Raw genomic sequence first — 24,432 nt, 5'->3', positions numbered from 1 at the left:
TTTGAAACTTACTCCGCTTTCACGAATGCCCTGTGTATTTTGGTTGAATCTGATTGTTTCAACAAATGATGAGCTTTGAACTAATTACTAATAATCAGTTACAGTTCATACCATTTTAGAGGCACAACATTTTGACAGTCAAACATTATTAAAGAAACAAGGCAGTGTTAGGGTTAAAACTGTTTTACTGTAGTGCTACAGTGTGCAACAAGTGTGAATGAAAAAAAGAAACGGGCATCATTGAGTTCTTGTTCAATATAACAAAAGTAAGTGGCATATACAATCCCGGAAATTGGTGATCGAGTATAAAAACAGGAAAATAATGGAAAAAAGTACACAAAATCATTCATTCAGAGTCGACTTTCATCGCTAAAATTTGCTCCCGTTGGGTAGATCAGTTCTGGCACTGGACTGAAGTGTTACAAACTGGGCACTGAACTGAAATGTTAGAAAATGCTCAAAACAAACAAAGTCACAGACATAGCTTTGCGTTTAGCTCAATGGCTTTCTCACAAACTAAAATACATACATGAGAAGAGCACGCAACTCTGGGAGCAAGATTGTCATCCCTGGTCCCGAAGATTCAACATTACTTTAGTTACCAAGGGGGTAAAATCACACAATAAATACATTCTGAAATTTCTTTTTATCACAGAGCACAAAAGCACTGCAGACAAATATGTACATACCTTTTAAAAGAACAAATACAACCAAATCATTAATTTTTTACATTTCCAAAGTCACTTGTTTCGGACCAAGATGAACTCCAAACGCTCATTAAACAAACTAGTATCTGGGGATTGTGAGAAACATTGTTAGCCAGTTTCCACCGTGGGCAACTTGACATTAAAAAAAAAAAAGTAGATGACCATTACAGGTTATTTGAGTTGCATGCTGCTTAACCCATCTATTGCAGACATCTAGTTAACTGGAGCAACAGATCAAATCATACAAAGGTTGATGATAATTCTGGGTTACAAGAGTGTTAAGTGCATTTGTAGATCATCTTTACGGATGAGTGAAATGGTAACTTGGTCAGACAATTGTGATTTAAAAACCAGAATGTCAAACTGTAGACCTGTCTGGATGCTAAGTAGGAGGCATCCACACAAAGCATTAAGCAAACAGTGCTACGCAATCGTCCCATCCATTGTGCCACAGCAGGCACACAAATATAAAGACACTTTGTATGGCTCTCAGTCTTGACCCACATTAGCCATTCTTCCTACACTTAGTATGTGTCACTAGAAATACACACAGTGCTCCCTGTAAACAATAACTCTTTGTCTTTTCGGATTATAAATACTGTTTTGGTAAAATTATTGTCATTACAAGACGAGACAGAGCTGATGTGTGCCTACAGTAAATACAAAACACTAAATTGCACTGTTGAAAGATGTTCCTTTGTTCATTTGTATGTGACGTGTTTTCCTTTTTTGGCATCAGCGGTTTTAAGGCCCAATTTCTGGAGTGGAAGTTGTACGAAACTTTGGCGCGGTGATCTACCAGCGCGTGTAGGGCCTACGATTTATACAAACAACACACAAACACATTCACAGATAGACAGTATTGCAGGGCAAGTCGATAAAGACACTAAGGGATGGTGGTGGTCTCTTACAAATCATTCTTCATTGTACAACTTATACATTTTTTTTGTATTGAAAGACCCTTTCTGTCATCCCTCATCTCCTGTCCAAAGTGCGTGGGTGCCGGTGCTCTTTCAATTTGGCTACACTCAGTGGGGGGGGGGAGTCATTTCTATCTGAAGATGTCTGACAGGCATTGGCTGTGTTTATTGCTATAATGTTCATGCTAAGCCACTCCATATAAGAAAAAGAATAGGACAAGTCCCTCACCCAACTCTCGTCTGAGTTCTGGGCCCGCCCAGTTGATTAGTTTGTGCTTGTGGGAGGGATCAAATCTCAGATCAGGGCTGGACGGAGACCCGAGTTTCTCAGGCGTAGAAGTAGCGGAGGAAAACATGTGAGAGGAGCACCAAACAGACGATCACACAGTGCCGACTCATCCATGACACACTGTTGTCTGCTGCCCTCTGCTGAGCGAGCTGGCGACTCAGAGCGGCCAGGTTCCTACAAAGACAGGCAAGGTGTGTTTTTAATGAAAATAAACACAGACATCCAAAGAAACACTAATGAAATTGCTCAGGGAACAACAAACTCTTTCCACTTGGAAATCCTTACGTACGTGTGTGTGCGTGCGTGCATGGTCAACACCCATTTTTTCCGACTCCTCGCATGCAAACGAAAGGAAAATGATTTCCATTTTATCGAGCGGAAGCATAATGCATAGTAATTATCGTGTGGGTTCTCGTGTTTTAAAAAACGATTAAGATGTTCAAATCAGTATGTGTACCCCTCTAGTAAAATAGCAAAAACATTGCTGTTGTGAGTTGTATCACCTCTGAATATCTTGCTGTGTCTTCTGTATGGAAGTGATGGAGGTCTGGAGGAGAGCCATGTCCTTACTGCAGCGTGCACAGTGGTTTGAGAACTCTGATGGTTTCAAATATAAACAATAGTCAATGACAACATCTAACAATAACACAACAAAATCTTATAAAATACTAAGCAAAAAACAAACTTAACGACCATAGACATTGGCTGACTTCAACACGACTCAACCTATCAGATTAGTTAAGAATTTTTTCATTGGTCACAATGAATTGAAAAACATGGATGAAAATTGGTCTTTGTGATAGGGAAAAAATATATATAAATGAAAATTATCAACAGCAAAATCTAATCGGGACAGATTAGGTTGTTCTCCTATTCACAAAAACTTCAGGATAGCAACATAACCTGAAGTTCTACTTCAACGTTATAAAGTGCAGTAATCCATCGCTAATGCAGTCGCAGAGTCTTCATTACAGTAAATGATTGAAATAACATAAAACAATGAAATGGAAAAAAATGTACATCAGTATTTGAATGTGCCTTTTTGTTTTGTGTGACGACTACTCTACTGCTCAAACTAGTTCAGAACCTTGAAACGTCGTAGGTCGTACCATCGTAAACCGAGGAATGCCTGTAATTCGAAATAAGACTAAACAGGTATATGTTCCATGAAATATTGTTCACAGTGACAATAATAATAAGGTTAAAAAAAAAATCAAAACAGCATCTTTAAAGCGCTGACTTGACATTAGACCACACGTGCACATGCACATTGTTTCTCTATGTCGCACCTAAGTGATTGTTATTGTGTGCTCTTTTTTAACTAAACAGTCTCTACTTGACAGCCAGATTTAGAGTTTGAATTCAGATCAATGATACATTTGTTTTTTTATATATACAGTAATATAAATGAATTGTGGAGGAGTGTCAAATGATCTAAAAATGTTGTATCTACGTAACAAGTATCAAAATTTCCGCCTCGATTGCCGGGTCATGGCCATGGCAGCCTATGGGGTGTGTTAGCGCCTCACCCTCATTATCAGAGGACTCGTGTGTCGGTTCTGGGGTGCTGCCGCTGCTCTCGGTGTTCTGGCTGCAGCTGGATGGCTGACTGCTGGCTTTCCTGTGTGTCCCATTCACTTTAGCCTGAAAAAATAAGATTTTATAGCTCAGTTGCCATTAGGATTAGTTGGATACCGCACAGTGTACATGTAAAATTTGGCTACACAAGGTACTTAAATTGATAATGCAGCCAGTTGAGGTCACCATGACTTGTTGGTCTCTATCTTTAGGTCTCTAAAAATAATATTTACTCATTCAAAATTGTAATGAGCTTTAACAAATGTGTAAAGGTGGGCGACTAAGTAACCTTGCGTTGGCTGGGCCAGCTGTCCCTGTAAGAGAGTCCATTGTGCTGTCTCTGCGTTTTCTCCAACGTTTGAATGACTCCATCTCTCTCAAACTGAACCAGACAACGCTCTGCCTCCCATGGCTCGGCTCTAAAGCAAACATTACGGGACTGGTCATTCAACAGGTGTGAACCTAAAAATGAAGAGACTGAAAGGTTTCAAAGTTCTTACTCCACATGCTTGTAGGTCCACTCTGAGGTCACTGGGTCCTGACAGAAAAGTCGTGGGGTCCAGGGTTTGTCTCCCCGCTCCCTGGACTCTTTGCGCTGAGCTTCTTCAAGCACAAACTTTTCCTGTGTGGCTTGAACCTGGTCACGCTCTGTAATTGCTCGAGTCACGTGCTGCCACAGCCTGTAAGTGAGGGAAACACAACTGAAAAACACATACTGAAGGACAATTCGGGACATGGATATAAATGTAACCTAACTGATGACCATAGATGAGGTAAAATAATAACTAATGTTAAGCCATTTAAATTAGATCGCCAAGATCTACATCGATAAAATTGTGAGGAAAAAGCCATTTGATCATTTTAATCTTCTACTGAAAGACCTGATTTACCTTTCAGACTCAAACTCTCCCTGCTGGTCAAAGAGGACAACACGTCTCTTGAGACGACTGCTGCGGACTTCTGGGCTCGGGTTCCACAAGGTTGCCTGCTGTCCGGAGCGCTTCTCTTGAATAAAAACCTCACCGTCCTAATTACAAAATGTCAAACCAATTGTCACGAAAGACAGGAAATCAATAATTGATAAATAAGTAAAGAAACAAGAACACATTTTCAATTTATATTAATACTTATAATTTAGTTTGTTAGGGCACTGAACAACAATTATCTAATAATCATCATAGCCGCAATTTAATTTGACTGCTGAGCTACTTTTCGAACAGGCCCTCGAACGTCATGAGATTCTTGGGAGCAACTTGGTTGTACCATAGGTAGGTGATCCCTGGTTCTATGTATACTTTTGAAATAATAAATGATATTTCAAAATCTACAAATCAATGAATCATTGTCATACCCAAGGGTTTGGGGAAAAACACGTTTAAAAAAAGAGAAAGCTTTTTATACCCAATGTCCATCTACAGTGGCAGCGAGCTCATCCCCCACAAGGATCTTGCCACTGATCTGATTCACGGAAGAGGCGCCTCCCAGGAACGGCTGCATGCAGCAAGCAAAATAACTAATGCAGACCATGAAGCTCTAAATGAAACAGCGGATGTTGCCAATGTACCTTTAACTTGAACTCCAGCTCAGTGAAACACTTGTTTTTCTCACACTCAATGGTAACCTTTCCACCCAGCTCTAGCGTCATCGTCCCATACAGGATACCTTTCGCGGACAGACATCCAGTGCATGTTAGAACTTCATCTCACAATGTGCAAGCTGAAAACCTACTTTTTCACAGGCAGTGTCATATATTCTTCCCAACTTATGCAGCTCTAAATGTTGTATGAAGTGAAATAACTACGTGGAAGTGGACAGTTAGTTACCTTTGCAATGAGCGTAGGGCATTGTGATGACATACTCCTCCTCCCTGCTCAGAAAGAGCAGTCTCGCTTTGCCATCCAGGATAGCAGACAGAGAGTTACCTATACAACAGAGCAGAAGAGTACAAGTTAGTTAATGTTAACATTTGCGCCTAACCTTCTTTTGAAGCATAAATTCAGTCACTACAAAGTGTAAAAGCGGTTCAAATGTTACTGATTAAATGGAAAATAAATGAGATGAAACATAAATATAATGACAATGTACTAAAATAAATGCAGTATGACGAGGAAAACAAATCATGTACTCAGACTATGTTTAATTTTGAACAACTGCTAATTGCTATCAAAATGCAGGAGGGAATGGTGTAAGAGAAAGTTGGTATTCTGCTTATGTTGGTCATGCATGATTATCAAGCATTGAAAAGAACACTGTGTATACTACATACCATAGAATTTGGACTTTGCCAAGATGCTTCCACTGATGGAAAACCCATCTTTCCTGTTGCAGACATAAAAGGCAGAAATGGGCGGATGGTGCGAAACCTGGAAAAAGAAACAAATTTGTGACACTGGCATTGTGAGCTGCAGAGTAAAAACGCGGCTGTCCAGACTCCAGTTTCAAACTTGTTACATTTGCGAAAGTGCATGCACGTGAACGTTGTTTGAATTTCAAGTGGTTTTGCAGAATTTCGCAACCTATTTGACTTCCTGTTTCCAGATTCAAGTGTACAAGTTTGGAGGTTTTCACCTGTTCAGCTATGTAGAAAGTGCAGCCTTCACTTTGGGGATGAGGCCAACAGCAGCGAAACGTTTCCCCCAATATTGGATTGTAAGGCTTCTTCAGACCCTAGAGAAGATGCAATCAGGAAGGAATATTTCCATGAATTGACCAACACATCTGTAACTTATTTTACAACTGTGTTCTGAGGCAATCATACATTTAACTTAGGAGCATAAACATTATCATTAACTTTATTGGAATGTATGCGGCTACAAACGCAAACGATTTCCAAAACATTAACAGGACCAATAGGTTGTAGGTCATAATATATTCCACAGACTGGTGTTATTCATAATAGTGTTAGTAAAGTGAATTAAAATGCGAATGTTGTTTGAATTTCAAATATTAGTCGCTTTACTGTTAAACTTTCATGTAAACAAATATTAGACCATCTTGTCATTTACAGTTTCTTGTCCCAGATGCTGGACTTTAAGGTTGTCTTCTACATAAGCCAATAGGGTAAAAATAATCTAACCTGAAACATGCCTTACCTTAGGCTTCTTGTAAAAACCAGACAAGTACCATCTGACTACTTGCTTCATTCGGCCATATGCACTGTCCTCCTGTGCCGCTCTAAGGGAGTTAGTAATCATTAAATAGTGCGACAAGAAAGTATATCAGAAATTATGTTACAGGTATACAGCAATACTGACTGTGAGAGCAGGTCAGCGTGATAGTAGTAGTCTGATAGCTTGTCCAGGAAGGAGCGAGGCTCCAAGATGAATGTAGGCAGGACCACCTTTGAGAGGTCCATGCCCGGTCGCAGCTGCTTCAAAATACCCCAGATCATACCCTTGTTTTCCTCTGAAACAGTCTCAACTTGGGATGATTCCCCAGCCTGAGAAACACAAAACATACCTGGACATAAGTTCCTCAATCATAGCTGCAAGTTTGTGAACAAAATTGTAATGCAGACAAGAAGAGACACTTTGTGTACATGAGCTCTCACCTCAGCCATCTCTTCTGTGCCCTCCTCGACATAAATTGTACCCTGTGGCACGGGAGAAATCAGTTCATCTGATTGGTCCATGTCACTCTCCTCTGTCAACCTTCCTCCATTATCAATTGCAGAGGCGTCCCAGTCATCGTGACCATCACGCTCTGACTTGTCAGAAAATCCGTCATGGTCCATGTGGTGATTGCCCAGCAGCTCAGACTCATTCAACCTTTTAGGAACAGAGTAACATCAAGATCAGTCACACTTTAACGACTCTTTAAACATTTTGCAGGCTACTTTTGGCCGCCTCACACACGGACAGCTGTAAACAGCCCTGACAAGGAGCATTTTGAAAGCATAACTCTGGTCTGCTTTTCCACAGTAAGGACAAATAATGCTGCTCTTTTGAATCTGAGATTCCACGTAGCCAGGGAGGCTAAGCAGTGTGATTTGTATTTGGAACACACTCATTCTGGACCCTTATTCAAATTCTTCTCAAATAAAAATGAATCATTAAAAACTATGTTTTCCACAACACAGTGTATTTAAGTGTGTTTGTATTTTGTGTTCCTTTACTATATTGGACTCATACAGCCGCTAGATGTCACTGTTGGACATTCTTACAAGTGTATAGGATTCAAAAAATTTAAATTTGATTGATTTAAAAGACACCGATTAGTGTTACGATATAAATAGTAATAGGTACTTGGAATATAACAATTATAGTCAAATCTTTGTAAGTGTCCAAAAAGGTAGGAGCAAATCCAAATGAAAAGCCAATTTACGGACTGTCATTGGAGGTCCGTGCCTCTGCTGGGCCCCAGCCTTTTCACAAACTGTGACCCCTTTCAAGACAAGAACACAAATACACATACTCAAACGAAATAAGTCGACTTGCACTCTAGTCCAAGATTTATCAACAAAGAACGGGATTTATCACAAAAAGCAAGAAAACCATAATTGAGAAAACCAAACGACCAAGTTGACAGACCAGAAAGATCGCATTCCAGAACAAAGTAAAATCTATAAATAATCAAATCTCAAACTCACCAACACTAAAATGTTCTGCGCCAGAGGCATCAAACTGTTCCTTAAATCCAAAACACTTATCGGCACAGTGACAATCTTCAGTTAGTTATTACCAGTAAATCCAGATGTAGTATATACGAGCAGTTGGCGTTCTAATTAGTGTACGATTGTGAAAAAAAAAGCTTTTTTAAGTGCTACATACCTACAGTATGCGTTTGTTAACGTGTGCTGATATGATAATCTTTCTAAAAGGTACACAGCTCACATTTTTCATGACTTTCCTGCTTCTCAGTCATGTGACTCATTTGGCTTTTGTCATTGGCTGGAGGATGCTTGATGATTGTGTCATACAATGTGAAACCACAGAAAAAGGGGTGGAGAAATGGCTAGCTTGAGGGATTCAAACAGATAGAGTATAATGCAAAAAAAGCCAAAAATGCAGACCATTACAAAAAACATAATGGCATGCAAATGGACATTAAGTACAAAGCATGATGCAACTGCTGCAGAGTGTAAAACCTGGGCTAACTTTCATTTGGAATGGGCTACAGAGCAGCAACTGCCAACATTTACTGAGCAAAATCACACATACAAAAACTCTCCCGGCACAAATTGGAGCAATTTAGTCCAAAATTTACTTGGTGTGCTATCTGGGCCTTGAAAGGTTTTGCAGCCATGGCAAAAGGTGGAAACATGGTGCCCCTCAAAGAGTTTTTTGTTCTTTACATTTGAACGACCAACACACACCTGATGAGCCACACCAATGTGCCACATAACCGGAGTTATGTATCACTTCCGTGTAGTATGCTGCAATATGAGTGAGTCATTACTTACTGCAAAAGCTCTGTGTCTGCTAGTGTGGTAGACTGCAGAAGATGGAGGAAGTGGGACGACTCAGAAGTTGTGCTGATATCTCCTTCTTTTCCAGACTTGGCTGTTAGCTTGTAGAGGCTGGAGCAACTCAGAGCAAGCTCCAGTGCATCCATCCAGCATCGGCCTGAAGTGGCAAATAGGTTTAAAGAAGAGATTGTACAATACATTGAAGAAATGCTCAAATGGGGGAATTTTTATACTAAAATTTGGGACACTTCAAGTATTTTCCCTTTTTTTTGGTCAATACACTCAAAATGAATACAAATGTGAATACAATTTACAGTGTGCGTCCCTAAAACCTTCACTCTGCTTCTAGTCTAAAAGAGATAATCTGAAGAAGAAAAACATTGAGCTTTCACAGTGACATCACATACTCACCATCAGACTCAGAGGATGCTCTGAAGATCAGGTAGTTGCTTGGTAAAGGCTGTGTGATGGAGCCTACATTCTCTCCTTTGGGACCCTACACATTCAGATCAAAGCGTGATCATGGACATGAACATTCTTCAAATAATGTATTAGTTTTATTCTTATAATGAACATCTAATGACGTTTTTTTTCCACCGTGTTTTATGTAGCAAAAAGGAGGGGGTTGAGCCAGCAAGGCCTATTTACAGTAACCATAGCCATCAGCAATTGGTGGCTGATCGATCGGGGCACCCAGACTACAAACATGTCTGACCTTGACAGCCCAAATGGATTTGTCCAGTGGATGGTAAAGCTTGAAGCAGAACCCATCCTTCTTTGAGGGCCTCTCGATGAGCTTGCAGGAACTCAGCAGGACAGTGCCAACCCAGTGGTCAGTTTTAGGGGTCTTATAGATCAAAAGAACACCAGGTTTCAGGGCACACCACAGCTTGGTCCAACTCTTTAAAGAGCCACGGATCTGAAAAATAACAAAGGCAACGGAGTGACATTTTAATACTCGCACCTCACCCTCAAAATGGTTAACACATGACACTAGTAGAGAATAAACAGTGCATAGCTTCAGCAACCTTACCTTTAGCCAGTCTGACATAATGACAACGCTCGGGTCTTTCAGAGCACTGAACAATTCTTTGGCAGCCCGCTTCTTTTCTTGACGGTAATTCTGCTTTTGGACCTGTTGTAGAGGAAAATGAAAGCTAAATCATCTAAGCAATGCCCTTCGTACATAAACTAAGGACAACTCTGGATGGATGCAGAATCCAATAAAACAATACCATTTATTCAGTGATTTGAAAAACGTTGGTAGAGTCAAATGAAGTTTTTTAGGGTGGAATTCATATTTATTATAGCTAATACCTAAGAGAAATTGGCATAAGATATTTTTGTGTGTTTTATTTTTTTTTTAATTATGAATGGAATGAGATATGGAATGAGGGGATGATGATACTGAATGATGCATGTGCAAACCTTAAGAGACTCCTTCCGAGCAAGCTTTTCTGTTGGTGAGGGACAGTCCTTTTCTAGACCATTAAACATCCTAGACTCAGACTGGAGGAAAGAAGGAAGAGAAGTGGCTTTTAATGATGGTCAAGCAGCAAACAATGCGGTCATGAGACAGGGAGACAAAGGCGAGTCATTTCTCTATACTATCGGCACAAATCACTCCCTTTAACCCCTTTCATGAAACTTCTGTAATATCCTCCCCTCCCTTAATGTTACATGTCTCACCTTTAGGGGTCACAACACCGCCCCCCGAATTAAAGAAAGTGCATAAACAGTGTCAAGAGAAAACCAGTCAATGTGATGGAGAGTGGTTATAGCATCAGAAGCAGCTGCAATCAGCAGTAGGGGGATCAGGGTTCAGGTAGGGGTCAGGAGCTGGTGCCAGCCCAAATACTGCAAAGAAAGGGTGCCCCCGACATATTCAGCAGGACCTCAATGGCCACAAAAAACAGGTCTGAGGCGGTCCACAGATATTTTTGTTTATCTCCAGTGGGGGTGCAGTGGGTGGGGTCCAATGGCTGGACGAAGCAAATATCGGAATGGGAACAAAATCACCACATCACAAGACGCAATGAAGTGGACCAAGGGGGGATGGCATCCGGATGGAATTCCCCTGGGACATGCAGTGGCTGGTCATAAAACAACCATAAAATATAAACTTTCACAGATGAGATCTGGAAGTCCTCCTTGGGGCAGAGCGGGGAACCAGCATGACCCACAGGAGACGGGTGGCCCAGTTGCTGTCCGTGAGCGGCTTTCCTAGAATGATGAAATTATGTCTCCAGGTTGGTGGTACGCTGTAGTGAGGTGAATTTTCACCCTCAGAACCTTAGCACCTGCTGTCTTGTGCTCTGAATAGAACTGCGGGCCCCTGTCAGTTATAAGCTCAGCTGCCGTGCCAAAGGGGCAACCCAGGATGCAATTATTCATGTCCAGGCCACCTCCGCTTTTAGGTCGTAGATGAGCGGGCAAAAACCTCTAGCCACCAGTCAATTATGTACTGACCAATTCTTGTTGATATTTGCATCCAATTAAGACAAATGAGAGGGACAAGCTGACTTGAAAACAAATTAAGACAGTGGCACAAATAACACAGAAACACGAGGGGCAGCATCAGGTCTCAAAGGTTGAATTTGCCTCTGGTTCCCTCGAGGCCTTGACAAAAATACACTTTTTTCCAACCACAATAATGGCCTGCAAATTTACCCTAAACAATTGATCAGGTGGTATTAAAACAAGAAAAAATTGTTTGGGAAACTCTTATGTGTTCTTACCTTGCTGCCTGGTGACTGGGCAGGACTAAGTTCATTAGTCATCAGGGAGATATCGTGCCTGTCTGTCTCACTGCCTGGTGGGAACCCACAACACACAGACACATGAACTGAGGGATTCCGTCATCTGACAGATTGTCAAAGCATGACCGGGCCACACGTTTCGGATGAATAGTCGCTCAGGTCTTTTGATTGTGGCTAACTTACCTGAGCTGAGGTTGTAGAGATCGTTGTCTCCTCCATAAGAAAAGTTTCGTGTGAGGATGCGGGGGTCAATTTTGGGTGGGGAAGAGGCATTTGGAGACATCGACAACCTTCGGTGGTACAAACTCTCCTCCTTCATCCTAACAATCAGTTCACCCTGTCTGTGGAAAGGGCAGATAAAAATGACAAAGTATAAATAGCATGTAGTTATCGCAATATTTTTTTTTAAACAAGAACCAATTTTATTTGTGTCACAACGTCACACAGACTGTTCTATTAAACTCCCACCCTTTGTCATTCCAACCGAAAAAAACATGACTGTACACTAACTTGTCATTCTCACACAGACACGATTGCTAGTGACAAGCTGATCACACTGCACATTGTCTGTGAATAAAGACGGTTTGTGTTGCACCTCTTGATCTCTCCGCGCCCATAGCAAATGCTACTCCACCAAGCTCCCAATCAGCTACAACAAAGCCGAGTCTCGAGACTTGCTACACATTCACAAACATAGTGCCGTGGATCTAAAAAGACAACATTGACTTGTAGGATACATCTTGATGGCGAAAGGTGCTGTGATCTGGGACTTTCAAAACAAACAATGTACGCCACCGTCGCTGTTTAATCTATAATGTTCAGATTTCTCTGCAAGAATACTGACAAACTACTCAATATTTAAATAGGTTCAATTGTGAATTATATGTACCTATAAGTACTTTGTACTAAATGACAGAAATCCTGCTTTTTTCGTGGGCTTTTCCCTACGACAAAAGGATAGTTACACATGTAAAGCCTACACCATGAGAGAAATTCCTTTTTTGCTCTGTGGGAGGATACGTGGTAATGTTCTATTCTGGGTCTTGCCAATAGTGAAGGTATATTTAAGGGATTTGAATGGAGAGAATGCCTTCCAGCCAAAAGTGAACTGAAAAAGGGCCGCCATTGTTCTGTAGGACTGTGGCGACTCAAAACCATGCTGAATCTTTGCCATCTTTACCCTACTCTATTGGTATACCCTCTCCCCGAGGGTAAATGTGCTATGGTTCAGAAGGTTAGTGTCAGTATGGTCGACAATGACCCAGTTTAGAATGGAAGGTTGCAGAGTATGAGAACACAGTCTTGTGTCAGGGGTAAACACGGAACTATGTTTGTTTGGTATTTTTTTAAGAAACTGTTTGTCCATTGTTGTGATGAAAATGTTGGTCAGATTGCATTATTCACACTTATCCTAAATCACCTTGGATCTAGTCTTAAGGATTGGCTGCCCCCAAGAAATAATTAAAAAATGCCATATTCTTCATATAACAGTCAGACAACACTCAGCTGACTCCTGTACACTTGATACCAGCGACATAAATATAGACGGCGAACGGTGCAATTATCTTTTCAGAAGTCACTAAAATATACTCTTCTAAAGATAGATGGCTGAAAAAGAAGCCGTACATAGTCATTACGCTTTCCAACCATATTCAAGATGAATAAGTACTCTCCATCCAAGAGGTCCTTGTACAAAATCAAACATTTCTTGTCTTCTCATTCAAAATAAAGAACACATAAGTTCTTCTTAGTTCTGTGAAATTGATATTTTTGAAGTCTGCTGCATCACAAACATTACCACTGGCATCAGCATTTATACAAAATGACAAACTTTTAAATGCAAAAATCATAGAAATGTACTTGGAGTAAAACATAAACACACTAATGAAGGAGCATCCATCAAGAAATGCCTTGTAAACAAAGTTACCGGGCAAATAAGCAAGTCTAACATGAACAGAAAAGAATAGTAATTTCAATAGAGGATAAAAACATAATACAGCTAATTGATCTGATCTTAATTATTAAGGTGTGAAAGTAAGTGTGGCCAAGTAAGGGAGAGCTCAGCTTACCTTTCACCTGAGTTGCAGTACACACCACATCCAGAGGCTTTTGTCAAAGCCACCTGTCTCACCTGTAGGGATGGATGCACAAACACAAAACAAGCCGTCACTTAGAAACACAAAGTCCTGAGAGCATTACATCCTCACTTCAAATGCTCCTCACTAAGGAGGCTGGAGAGGAGACTCAACTCTTCCAGCACCAGGCCCAGTCCTAAGGGAGGTGCCTTTGTGAGACTATTTGCCAACTGTACACACACCGCTGGTAGCCTACTACTAACTCTGTAAAGCTGCAAATAAAGACATACCATATTTGAACGTTGACTCGCCCCATGATGGTCAGGATATTGCGGCTAAATTTTCAACTGACACCAACACCATTCACCTTCTTAACAATGAACAGAATACAAATATGTACTTATCATCGCATTTAAAGTTTTACTAAACACACAGCTGGGTGCAGGTCGAGTGAGTTTGAACTAAACAAAGCAGGTTTGGTCGTTTGCAAGCATATTCCAAAGCTGCTGATGTGTTGCCCTTATGAAATGTGTTGTCTTCTGAGTTCTAAGTAGCAGTAACTTCTGTGCAAGTCATAGGAGAAAAATAAAAGTCCATCTTTGTATGGCCTGTAAATGGGGCTTGAAACAATATTTTTCACAAATCTTTGAAATGCAAATTGTAAGCAGAATTGCAAATAGAGGATGCCGGATGTATTTTAATTTAACTGAAAGAGTTGGTTTCAAATTCAAGTCAAAGTATGAAGATGCAGTTTAGTCATACATATTAAATAGTGTTGTAGTTCTTGAAACAGCCTTTTTAAGAGTCTCTGTTTCATCTCGAAATCGAAGGCATTTTTGACTCAGTCTGTCTTGAACAGGGCGGACACTGGATTTTTTTTTTTTTTTTTTAATCAAGGCCGGTCGAGACAAGAGAGTACAACTATGATCAGTGAGAACCTTGAAAGGTGAGAATTACAGAAAGCGGGTGCTGTGCTTCCTTCCCGGTGTCGCCTGGAGTGCCACACTTCCTCTACACTACTTGAGACACAGGGCAAAAGTAAAATCATTTGATTTGCCAAGAGGAATGCAAGTGCAAATATGCAATTTCCGTGGTGCATTGCTTCCTGAAGCCGCTGACACAACGTCCAACTTTTGTTAGCTTTGAAAGGAAGCAAAACAAAGACAGGTACCACACTGGCAAAGTTCAAATTAAAACACCCCATTTTAACAGGAGCAAAAATAAGTTATTTTCTACCCGCAATGTTTTTTTGTTTTTGCTGACAGTGGCTTATAACATCTAATCTAATTCAGGCAGCATTCAGACTGAATGAATACGGTTCATCAAATTTGTTTGATACCAACGACAATGACGAACAATGACTCATTTAATAAGAATGGCACGCTTCACTGTGCTAAACACAAAGCTTTGTTATCTGTAACCTGTCGAGTAGTAGCAGACTGATATCGAGTGACGTCAATCGCAAACCAAGAGAGATCGCAGGCCAGAGGACATATGCTTGCCAGCATACCTTTCTGTTATTAGTGATTGATTAATCGTGCATTAGGCTTATCGGGTGTGGCCCAATTCATAGCTACATTGAAATAACAAAATGTATATGTTTCCTCCCATCTGCGTTTCTGATTGTTTCCCAGTAGGGATGTTGTGAGTTTTTCCTTTTCCTCCTGGTGGTTAAGCTCAGAGGATGTCAAGAATAATTGTCAGATTTAGGCATGTGAAACCCTTTGAGATGTTTTTGTGATTAAGGGCTATGTAAATACATTTTACTTGGCTTGACTGGAGGAACAGGAAAATATCGCTTATCAGTGTAAAAAACAAAGCCTTATTGAGAATCCCTATTTGAGACCCCTGATTTAACCATACTAAATGAGCTCCTTAAATTTGTCTCGAGATCGGTGAGAAGTGGTTATTGATTGATTATAAGCTACATAAATTGCTTGGCAATCTCTCAAGACATAAAAATGAAATAATAATAATTGGAGGTATGACGTCAAGATTGCTCTAAAAATACACATGCCACATAACCTGCAGCCTAGGAACAAACCTCAAGGGTAATTAGGTTACTTGCTCAAGTGTGTGTATGTGTGTGTGCGAACCTGTAACATCAACAATTTATTTCTTGTAATCCTTTCCACTCATTGAAAGAAATATTAGCAATTCCTATAGTTCAACAATTGGCAAGTCATGGTTGGATGGAGCACCCTAGTTTTAAAAATTCGTAATTTGAATGACATTACCTTTTGACCGATATGACCTTGAAATTAACCTTGTGGATCATGTGACCTCTTTTTCCACAAAATGTAATCTCATGTGTTCGCTAAAACATCTAAGAGTTTCCGTTTTCACTACATTTTGAGATGACCCCAAAGGCTAAGGAGTAGCAGACAGATTGGCTCTAAACGATTACTCCATTATTAAGACAGTTGACAATAATTTGATTGTTTTTACATTATTGGCTGTTAAGTAATGGGCTTCTACAACGGTGTTTACATTGTTTTAATTGTGTAATATGTTATTTCCACTGCCCAATGCATTCAAATGCGTGACTTTTTTTTTCTGTGGGAAAAATGGGACATTTTAAAGAGAGGGACCTTTGGGGATGAACAACATAGTGTACAGCTGTACTTAACCATCTAAAAAGAGCAACAAGAATCTTTCCACAATATCAATGGCTAGATCTTTGCTCTCTGGGGGCAGTGGGACGGATCCAAAATAGAACATATCAGCGCAGATTTCTCCAATGCTCATGAAGGCGAAACAATTGTCACGGAGGAACACTGCAAGGCTGAGCCACAAACAACCCGAGCGCAACCACGGTATTACAATAAAGAGTCAAGTAAAAGTTTGAAAAAGAGCAGAGGATTTTGTGGTGCATTTTACAGCAGAAGCATTCAGGTGCAATTAACATATTTTATAAAATGACAACTTTCATGGCAGAACAGCCTGGCAAAGAATGCTACTTAGAGAACTAAAATGACAATCAATTCACTTTCAAGATTGCTTTTTACAGATGACTGCAAAGAAAATTGTGTGTGTGGCGAGGGGGGGGGTTGGGGGGGTAGGGTGACATGCCTTCTTATGCTTGCAAAAAAGCCAATTTCACCCTTATGTTTGTGGCTCTCTGGGATGGCTGGTAAAATAAGCAAATATATTTCAAGGCAAGCTGGTGACAAATACACATGAAACGGCACAGGTATTTAAAAGGTATGGAGGAAAAAGCCGGGGGATAAGTGCACGAGCCAATTACCAGTTTGACGGTTTACCACCGTGTTGTATTTTAATATGTTTTAATAACCGATAAAACTGTCCATCATGGTAATGAGCTTTTCTTTTCTTTGTCAGACTTCTAAACAGGGCATGTCCCGCTCCAATATGATTGGCTGCTTGCAGAGATGAGACCTAAACTGAACTGGCCCGCCTCTCGCTCTTAGTGCATGACTAAATGATGATAATGATTTCCCCACCGATAGCGATAAACGCTAACTTCCTACTCCTTCAAACTGATCACCAATTACAAAATTGCAGAATAAATCTAAAATCAATTACTCTCACTTTACAGAGACTTTTAGCTTGCGCTGTATGTCTAAAGTATATATATTGAAATTGTAATGTGAAGGGTGACAGAGGGCAAGCAACACAAGCTGCAGCTGGTTTCAGAGCAGGGACATGGGTGGAGAGGTCAGCTCCAGAGTGTCTGCTTGAAAATGGCGTCTTTCAAGTATTTACCACTGCGCAGCGTGGAAGCTGGGACATCTGTTGTGCCTTGCTGCTTGCTCCACCAAGCAGTGATTAAAACACAGCAGATATCACCCACCACAAAACAGGACTCAAAGAGCTCTTCGAATTCTCACTAAGCATCAATCTGCTCCACCACGCTCTCCTCATTTATCATCCAACAGCCAAGCAAAGCCGGAGTTCTAGTTGATAGGCTTATGAAGCAACACCATTAAAAATCCCCGCCTGAGCAAGGTAGAGCGTCGCACGTCAAGAGCAGACGTTAGCGTAAACTGATCAACGCCAGGAGAAGTCAATCATTATTAAAGCTATAAATATATACACACACATACATATCTATATATATTTGTGTGTGTGTGTTGTTAATGGAGGGTTAGCTTTCATTAAAAGGACATTAGATGTTCAGTATATAAAGTAACAGACCAGCAGGGTAGATCTTTATTGATCGTTTGACCTACTTCCTTTGGCCTGTCAGTACTACTCATCAGAATGACATTCTACTTGTGTCGAGTGTCATTCACCAGTAGATTATTACACATCACAACCAGTCTTTAAGACGTTATTGCTCTTGGATTACAAACAGTTGGAGGGTGAAATTGCAGATGTCATCAATGGGCCTATGTCATGGATGCCCAATTCCGGTCCTTGAGAGCCACTCAGCCTATCAGCAAGCTCTGGGAAGACCTAAACCTGTAGAAGCCAGTCCTCAACTTTATTAGTCTTTATGGCCACCTGTTCCAGCTTTTTTTTTTTAAAAAACATGTTGCAGCCATAAAATTCCAAGTTAATGATTATTTGCTAAACACAATAAAGTTCAGTTTGAACATTAACTACCTTGTCTTGGAGCGTGTTCAATTAAATATAGGTTGCACATGATTTGTAAATCATTCTATTCTGTTTTTTATTTATCTTTGACACAATGTTCAAACTTAATTGAAATGTCACTTTAATGTCCTGATTTAAATATATATATTATTACGCTGTCGTTGATGAAAATGGTACGATCTGTGCCAAGCTGGCTGAACTATAAAATGCCAAATTTGCTCAGCCAATTAAAACTGAATTTATTACCTGGTTTCAACTGAATTTTTTGTGCTCATCCTTCATTGACTGTTCCAAACCCTTATTTCAATTCAAGCAGAATAATGATGCCTGGAGGACTTTAATAGCGGAGGTCAGCATGGAGGCAGCTCAGCATCTAACAGTTCATATCCCCTTGTCCTCCTTCAGCCAACAAACTAGTACGTACAGACTAAATCAACAGCAGTAGAGACAGGAAATAGTGCACTACACTCCTCAAATGCTTTAAGGCACAACCAACCGAATGCCTATTGAACAATCCATTAGTAAAATGTTATTTTCTTCTAACATAAGAGCCACATTTCTGTATGCTCTTTTTATCTATGTCAACACTAATGGGAGAGGCTGAGCGGAGCTGGATGACACAGTTAGTACAGCATGTTTCTTTTTATCAACACATCAAAGATGCCACCGGGTGTCAAAGTAATCCGATGATAGTGTAAACAAAGGGTATATCCACTAACTGTCATAAAGACAGTCGAGATTGTTCCACAAAGCTCCAAACACTGCCCTTGATGAAAACAGGGGGGAGGGTCAAGATTTGCCACTTGGAATCTGCTTATATTCTGTTCACACCCCCAAATCCGAAAATGACAACGCCTCCACATTACACAATTTGAACGTCTCCCAACCAGTCAATGTGATCTTTGAATCCCTCGCCATGGCAAACCACTTGATTTCACACGTTGCATTGGCGCATCGTGAGCTCGAGTCGTGCATCATCTTGAACGAGGACTATCCTCCTCACATTCATCCTTGCTGTTCATGTTGAGGGACTTCTTTCTGTCACATGTGCCTTTTAGGGCTTCATATGACCATTTGACGTTGATAAGCCCACACACAGACGCCATCAATGGGACTTGAGACGCGCATTGCTTTCCAGGGTCGAGTACAGTGTTTATGGCTGCCATTCTGTCAAGTGGCAGTGTAGCAAGAAAAAAAACTGGGCACGAAGCTCGGCTAGCTCGCTAACGTGGCGAAGCCCGACTTGGAGTCGCAAACGCTAAGCTAGACACGTTAGCCTGCGCCCTACCCCGCACCACACAAAAGTGGGCGAATTCCTCCTAACGGCAACGGCGAACCGTTAAGTACTAGCAAAAATAATCGTTGCTTCAAAGAGCAAAATGTCCGAATACTTGCCGATCAATGTACTCTTTACTTTGCAGACAATAACACGACCAATCGCACGTTATTCCGACAAATACAAGTAACGTTAGCTAAAAATAGCAAGTTATCTCAACCGACGTGATGCGGCAAGGAAGCCCTCAAAAACGCAAACTTACTGTGTTTCAGGATTCATGCAGTTGTCTCCGAGCTCCCGTCCCAGTTCGGCGTCATATCGACAAGGATGGAGCCGGGAACCGCCTCGAAATCGGTGGAGCGTTGTGGTGAGAAGAAGTTGCTCGGTCTCAACACGGAGAGCGTGGAGGGAGACTCCAGAGCTGGAGGCGACTCACTGCCAAGCCCGCTTGGACCGCCGTGTCATTACCACTGCACTGGGAGCATTGGCGCCCCCTACGGCCAAAGTAGCGCACAACATCTTTATTTTGACTACACGACACCATGACTACGACCGTGGATGCTTCATATGTAATTATTTTTCGAAAACAATGTAAATATCATATGTATTAAATATATACACTGAATTTTACTTGTTTTTTAAGGACGTAAACATAAAAAGGTACCCAATGGCATTTATGGCAACATTACCTGCACTGCATCATCTGATGCTGCAAAAAAAAATAAAAATCTTTGCGCTCAAGGTCCAGTGAACTTTGAATTTTAAAACGGGCAGTTAAAATGCGTTTGTACAATAGCATTATTTTATCATATAAGCATGTTTTGATGAATAATAATTGCCAAATCACTTATGTCATGATGATTATAAGAACAGAACCTGAGACTAAAACAACAAATGACAAGATTAATCGTCTTATTTAGGATCCTATTTAAATAAATAATAATATAAATATTCATATTAATAAGAAACAGCATATGAGGTTGAGACTTCAATATGAGTACTGTGAAGTAAACAACTCTAATGAAATGTCTTAATGCATCTCAAGTACATTTTAAAGCGTTAGTAGCAAGGCAAAGTAAAAAAAAAAATACTGTTGAAGAAAAATGGGGGATATGCAACACTATTTTTTTTCATTTATTGATCCACATGAACATGAAAAGCTGAACAAAACAAAACTCTAAACCCAAATAAAAACTAAGCAACTTGCACTGAATATAAATTAAAACTAATTGCAGTTGATTATGATAGTACTTTATTCATCCCACAGCAGGGAAATCTACTTGTCACAGCAGCGTACAAGAGTGGAAGAATACAAGTGCCAAATTTAAAACAGGATAAATAACAGACAAAGACAAGTGCCACAATAAACATCACGTATAATGAAAAACACAGAACTATCATCATCCCGAGGCCGGTTAAGTATTTCCAAATTCATTACTAAAACTAAAATATGAACTTCTCACTGTAGTAAAGGAAAGGAGTTCGGCATCTCAATCAAAAGGTACATACCAGAATAGAATGATCATTGATGCATAAACTCATAGTCTGCTCAAATAGAAGGTGAGAAGTTCATGGATAATTGCTCATCTCCCCAAGGCACTCGGAATTCTCAATAGAGACTCTTTGGCAACTGACTAAGCAGTGTTAGGTGTGGGCTCTTGCGTGGCTGATTAAGCTCACCTTGTGACGGAATGTTTGACCACAAACTCCGCAGGAAAAGGGTTTCTCGCGAGTGTGGTTTCTTGTGTGCGTTTTTAAACGTCCCCTCTGAGAGAAGTTTTGGCCACAAACTGAGCAAGAAAACGGTTGCTCGCCAGTGTGGATTCTTGTGTGCTCTCTCAAGGTGTCTTTCTGTCTAAATTTTTGGCCACAAACTGAGCATGAAAAAGGTTTCTCGTCAGTGTGGCTTCTTGCGTGGCTTTTGAGGTAACTCCTTTGACCGAATTTTTGGCCACAAACTGAGCATGAAAAAGGTTTCTCGCCAGTGTGGATTCTTGTATGTGTTTTTAAGGTTCCCTTGAAAGGGAATATTCGGCCACAAACTGAGCATGAAAAAGGGTTCTCGCCAGTGTGAATTCTTGTGTGTGTTTTTAAGTGTTCCTTTTGAGAGAATTTTTGGTCACAAACTGAGCATGAAAAAGGGTTCTCGCCAGTGTGAATTCGTGTATGTTTTTTTAAGTGTTCCTTTTGAGCGAATTCTTGGTCACAAACTGAGCATGAAAAAGGTTTCTCACCAGTGTGGATTCTTGTATGTTTTTGTAAGTTTTCCTTGGCAGAGAATGCTTTGCCACAAACTGAGCATGAAAAAGGTTTCTCACCAGTATGGATTCTGGTATGTTTTTTGAAGGCTTCCCTGGTAGAGAATGTTTGGCCACAAAATGAGCATGAAAAAGGTTTCTCACCAGTGTGGATTCTTGTATGTCTTCTTAAGGTTCCCTTTTCAGAGAATCTTTGGCCACAAACTGAACATGAAAAAGGTTTCTCACCAGTGTGGATTCTTCCATGTATAGTTAAACCTGCCTTGTCAGACAATTTTAGGCCACAAACTGAACATGAAAAAGGTTTCTCACCCGTGTGGATTCTTGTATGTCTTTTTAAGGTATACTTGTTAGAGCATATTTGGCCACAAACTGAACATGAAAAAGGTTTCTCACCAGTGTGAATTCTTGTATGTGTTTTTAAGTGTTCCTTTTTAGAGAAATTTTTGTCACAAACTGAGCATGAAAAAGGTTTCTCACCAGTGTGGATTCTTGTATGAATTTGTAAGTAGTCCTTACGATAGTATTTTTGGTCACAAACTGAGCATGAATAAGGTTTCTCACCAGTGTGAATTCTTGTATGTCTTTTTAAGTGTTCCTTTTTAGAGAATTTTTGGTCACAAACTGAGCATGAAAAAGGTTTCTCACAAGTGTGAATACCTGTGTGCCTTTTTAAATCAGCAGCAGCAGGAACTTGTGATGACACATCATCACTATCTGATGGTGGAGCAGCTTGTGATCCTCCACAGTGGTCTCCATCACTTTCTCTGGTCAGTTGTTGACTTGAGCTGCAGCTTGGAGGCACCTCCGCTTTGCTCACCTCATGTTGACCCTCATCTGAACTCTTCAAAGGGACACCAGTCAATGGCATCTCGGAGGCATCCTCCTCCTCTTCCTTTTTAATGTTATAGAAGTCTTCTCCCTCGTCTTTAATGTCGCAGGAGTCCTCCCCCTCCGCTTTATTACAAGAACGCTCCGGCTCTTCCTCCTTTTTTATGATGCAAAAGAAATTCTGCTCCATTTGTTCATTGAAGTGTTGGACCTCGTTGCCCACATCTTCCTCTTTAATGTGAGTGCGCTCTGGCTCCTGCTTAGGACAAATAGCTTCACTGGTGTCTGCAAAACAAGACAAACACAGGACAGTTACAGTTGAAGAGAAACTGGTCAAACCTATACAAGGACTTTTTCAATCTGCCTATCACACATGATTTTGATAGAATTCGATTAAAAATAAACACTGGAAGAGGATTCATAATAGAAAATACACGTGTACTAACCTGCTCTGCACAACACATTAGACTGCAGCCAAAGAGCTTCCAGTCGTTGACGACTACAGACCTTTTCCTCCACGTACTTTGCTGTGGTCCTTGCAAACATTTTCTCGCTGCAACCACTCAGGTCTAAGTAGGAACAGACATTAATTCACACACTGAAACAAAGAGAGGACAACCAGCATTTGTTTTACTCGCGAGGAGAACTAACAGAGCGTTTCATTCTCCATCACTTCTGAGCTCTCTCAGTTTTCTCTCCCTTTTTTAATGTTGAAGTTGCACTAGTTACAAAGGAGTTGGTACACTAAAGGAAGGAGACTGTTCAGCTAATAAATGTAGGAGCCACACCATCTAATTATTCCAACAATCACAACACTTGTGATGGACGATTTCTACCATTTCACTAGGAATTCCCAACAAAATGAAAATAGGCGGCATAAATCATGGACAAAAAGTTTACCTTAACTTCAACTTGTGTTGTTTACAACGTGAACTTAACGCGACCCAATACACGAAACGAGATTTCATGTAGCTCGGACCTGTAAAGCCCAAAATCACAAGCAGTCTCAATGGGCTTCACATATACAAAATAAATTGACAATTATTCTCAAAGCATCCCTCATTTGCGATCGAACATCCGTCGAGGATAATCAAGTTAAATATCATAAAGTTAGCACTGTGTTAGCTACCATGCTAAAAGCAGTGGGCCGCACTTCCGTACTGTGACCACGCGGTACTACAAATAACAGTGCTAACAATAACTTGGGTTCACAGTCGTAACTTACCTCTTTCGTCGTTGCAGTTGTAGCGTAGCTAAGGGTTAACCATTCACCACATAAGTTGCGTGTTTATCTGATGCAGCCGAATAGAAGGCGGATAAACTTGTTTGAGTGCTGCAACCAAGCCCAGTTTTGACGTCGTCGCTTGACTTCCTGCTACGTAATGATGATGTCATTTGAGTGAGTTCCTGGACGCCCTCTAGCGGACGACCATGGGACGTTTTTATGTTGTTGATCAGCCAAGTTGGAGACGAACTCTACCCACGATGTTTGACGAAAATGACCAGTCAATTTATTCCACCCGCCGGGTCTCACTCGTTTCATGTTATGTAAGTGAAGTGTTAGTATTAGAGCGCCACCATTGCAGTGGAGCAAACCGACATTACGTGTAAGAAAAACACTTTGCGCACGTAAATAGCGCAATATTTTCCTACAGCGCATGATGGGTAAATAAGGTACACTTCATAAACAGCCAAATAATTTTTGGAGGATAGCAAATAAGACTCACATTTCTGAATTTGACATGTTGTCCTAATGCTTTCTCCAGGTACTT

The 24,432-nt window shown here is 40.6% G+C and overlaps 2 protein-coding genes across 7 annotated transcripts; both read right to left on the bottom strand.

The window, feature by feature from the left end:
- Window positions 1-167: 167 nt before the first annotated feature.
- Window positions 168-20,031, bottom strand: osbpl5 (oxysterol binding protein-like 5). Of its 3 annotated transcripts, XM_061283115.1 has the most exons (23): window positions 19,834-20,031; window positions 13,730-13,791; window positions 11,844-12,001; window positions 11,640-11,713; window positions 10,330-10,410; window positions 9,935-10,036; window positions 9,617-9,820; window positions 9,313-9,397; window positions 8,896-9,058; window positions 7,045-7,261; window positions 6,749-6,933; window positions 6,587-6,668; window positions 6,063-6,161; window positions 5,761-5,857; window positions 5,318-5,416; window positions 5,059-5,156; window positions 4,896-4,985; window positions 4,385-4,521; window positions 3,995-4,174; window positions 3,784-3,913; window positions 3,446-3,560; window positions 2,420-2,513; window positions 168-2,090 (listed from the first exon to the last, which is right to left on the bottom strand). In XM_061283115.1, exons 3-23 carry the CDS (start codon window positions 11,977-11,979, stop codon window positions 1,955-1,957), a joined length of 2,604 nt encoding a protein of 867 aa, XP_061139099.1. In that variant the 5' UTR covers window positions 11,980-12,001; window positions 13,730-13,791; window positions 19,834-20,031; the 3' UTR covers window positions 168-1,954. The 3 variants fall into 3 exon arrangements, with proteins under 3 accessions (XP_061139099.1, XP_061139098.1, XP_061139100.1); XM_061283114.1 differs by lacking the exon at window positions 13,730-13,791; XM_061283116.1 differs by lacking the exons at window positions 168-2,090; window positions 2,420-2,513; window positions 3,446-3,560; window positions 13,730-13,791 and adding an exon at window positions 3,567-3,710.
- A 775-nt stretch (window positions 20,032-20,806) lies between these two features.
- LOC133156661 (gastrula zinc finger protein XlCGF26.1-like) lies at window positions 20,807-24,148 on the bottom strand. 4 transcript variants are annotated; one of them, XM_061282547.1, is made up of 4 exons: window positions 23,886-24,147; window positions 23,561-23,639; window positions 23,107-23,229; window positions 20,807-22,945 (listed from the first exon to the last, which is right to left on the bottom strand). In XM_061282547.1, exons 3-4 carry the CDS (start codon window positions 23,204-23,206, stop codon window positions 21,216-21,218), a joined length of 1,830 nt encoding a protein of 609 aa, XP_061138531.1. In that variant the 5' UTR covers window positions 23,207-23,229; window positions 23,561-23,639; window positions 23,886-24,147; the 3' UTR covers window positions 20,807-21,215. The 4 variants fall into 4 exon arrangements, with proteins under 4 accessions (XP_061138531.1, XP_061138532.1, XP_061138530.1 ...); XM_061282548.1 differs by lacking the exon at window positions 23,561-23,639 and having other exon boundaries at window positions 23,107-23,258; window positions 23,933-24,148; XM_061282546.1 differs by lacking the exon at window positions 23,561-23,639 and having other exon boundaries at window positions 23,107-23,258.
- Window positions 24,149-24,432: the final 284 nt, after the last annotated feature.

Source organism: Syngnathus typhle, linkage group LG7, assembly GCF_033458585.1.
Source record: "Syngnathus typhle isolate RoL2023-S1 ecotype Sweden linkage group LG7, RoL_Styp_1.0, whole genome shotgun sequence".
Classification (NCBI taxonomy): Eukaryota; Metazoa; Chordata; class Actinopteri; order Syngnathiformes; family Syngnathidae; genus Syngnathus; species Syngnathus typhle.
This window is presented reverse-complemented; position numbering and strand designations above follow the sequence as displayed.

Bases quoted from the DNA above. Each gene is read 5' to 3' on its own strand.
- osbpl5 (XM_061283114.1), bottom strand. The intron at 6,162-6,586 runs GTAAGGCATGTT...CATCTTCTCTAG, and splicing joins GTTTTTACAAGAAGCCTAAG to GGTCTGAAGAAGCCTTACAA. The intron at 4,175-4,384 runs GTAAATCAGGTC...CCTCACTTACAG, and splicing joins GGAGAGTTTGAGTCTGAAAG to GCTGTGGCAGCACGTGACTC.
- LOC133156661 (XM_061282548.1), bottom strand. From the start codon at position 23,206: ATGTTTGCAAGGACCACAGCAAAGTACGTGGAGGAAAAGGTCTGTAGT. The intron at 22,946-23,106 runs GTTAGTACACGT...CTTGTTTTGCAG, and splicing joins TAATGTGTTGTGCAGAGCAG to ACACCAGTGAAGCTATTTGT.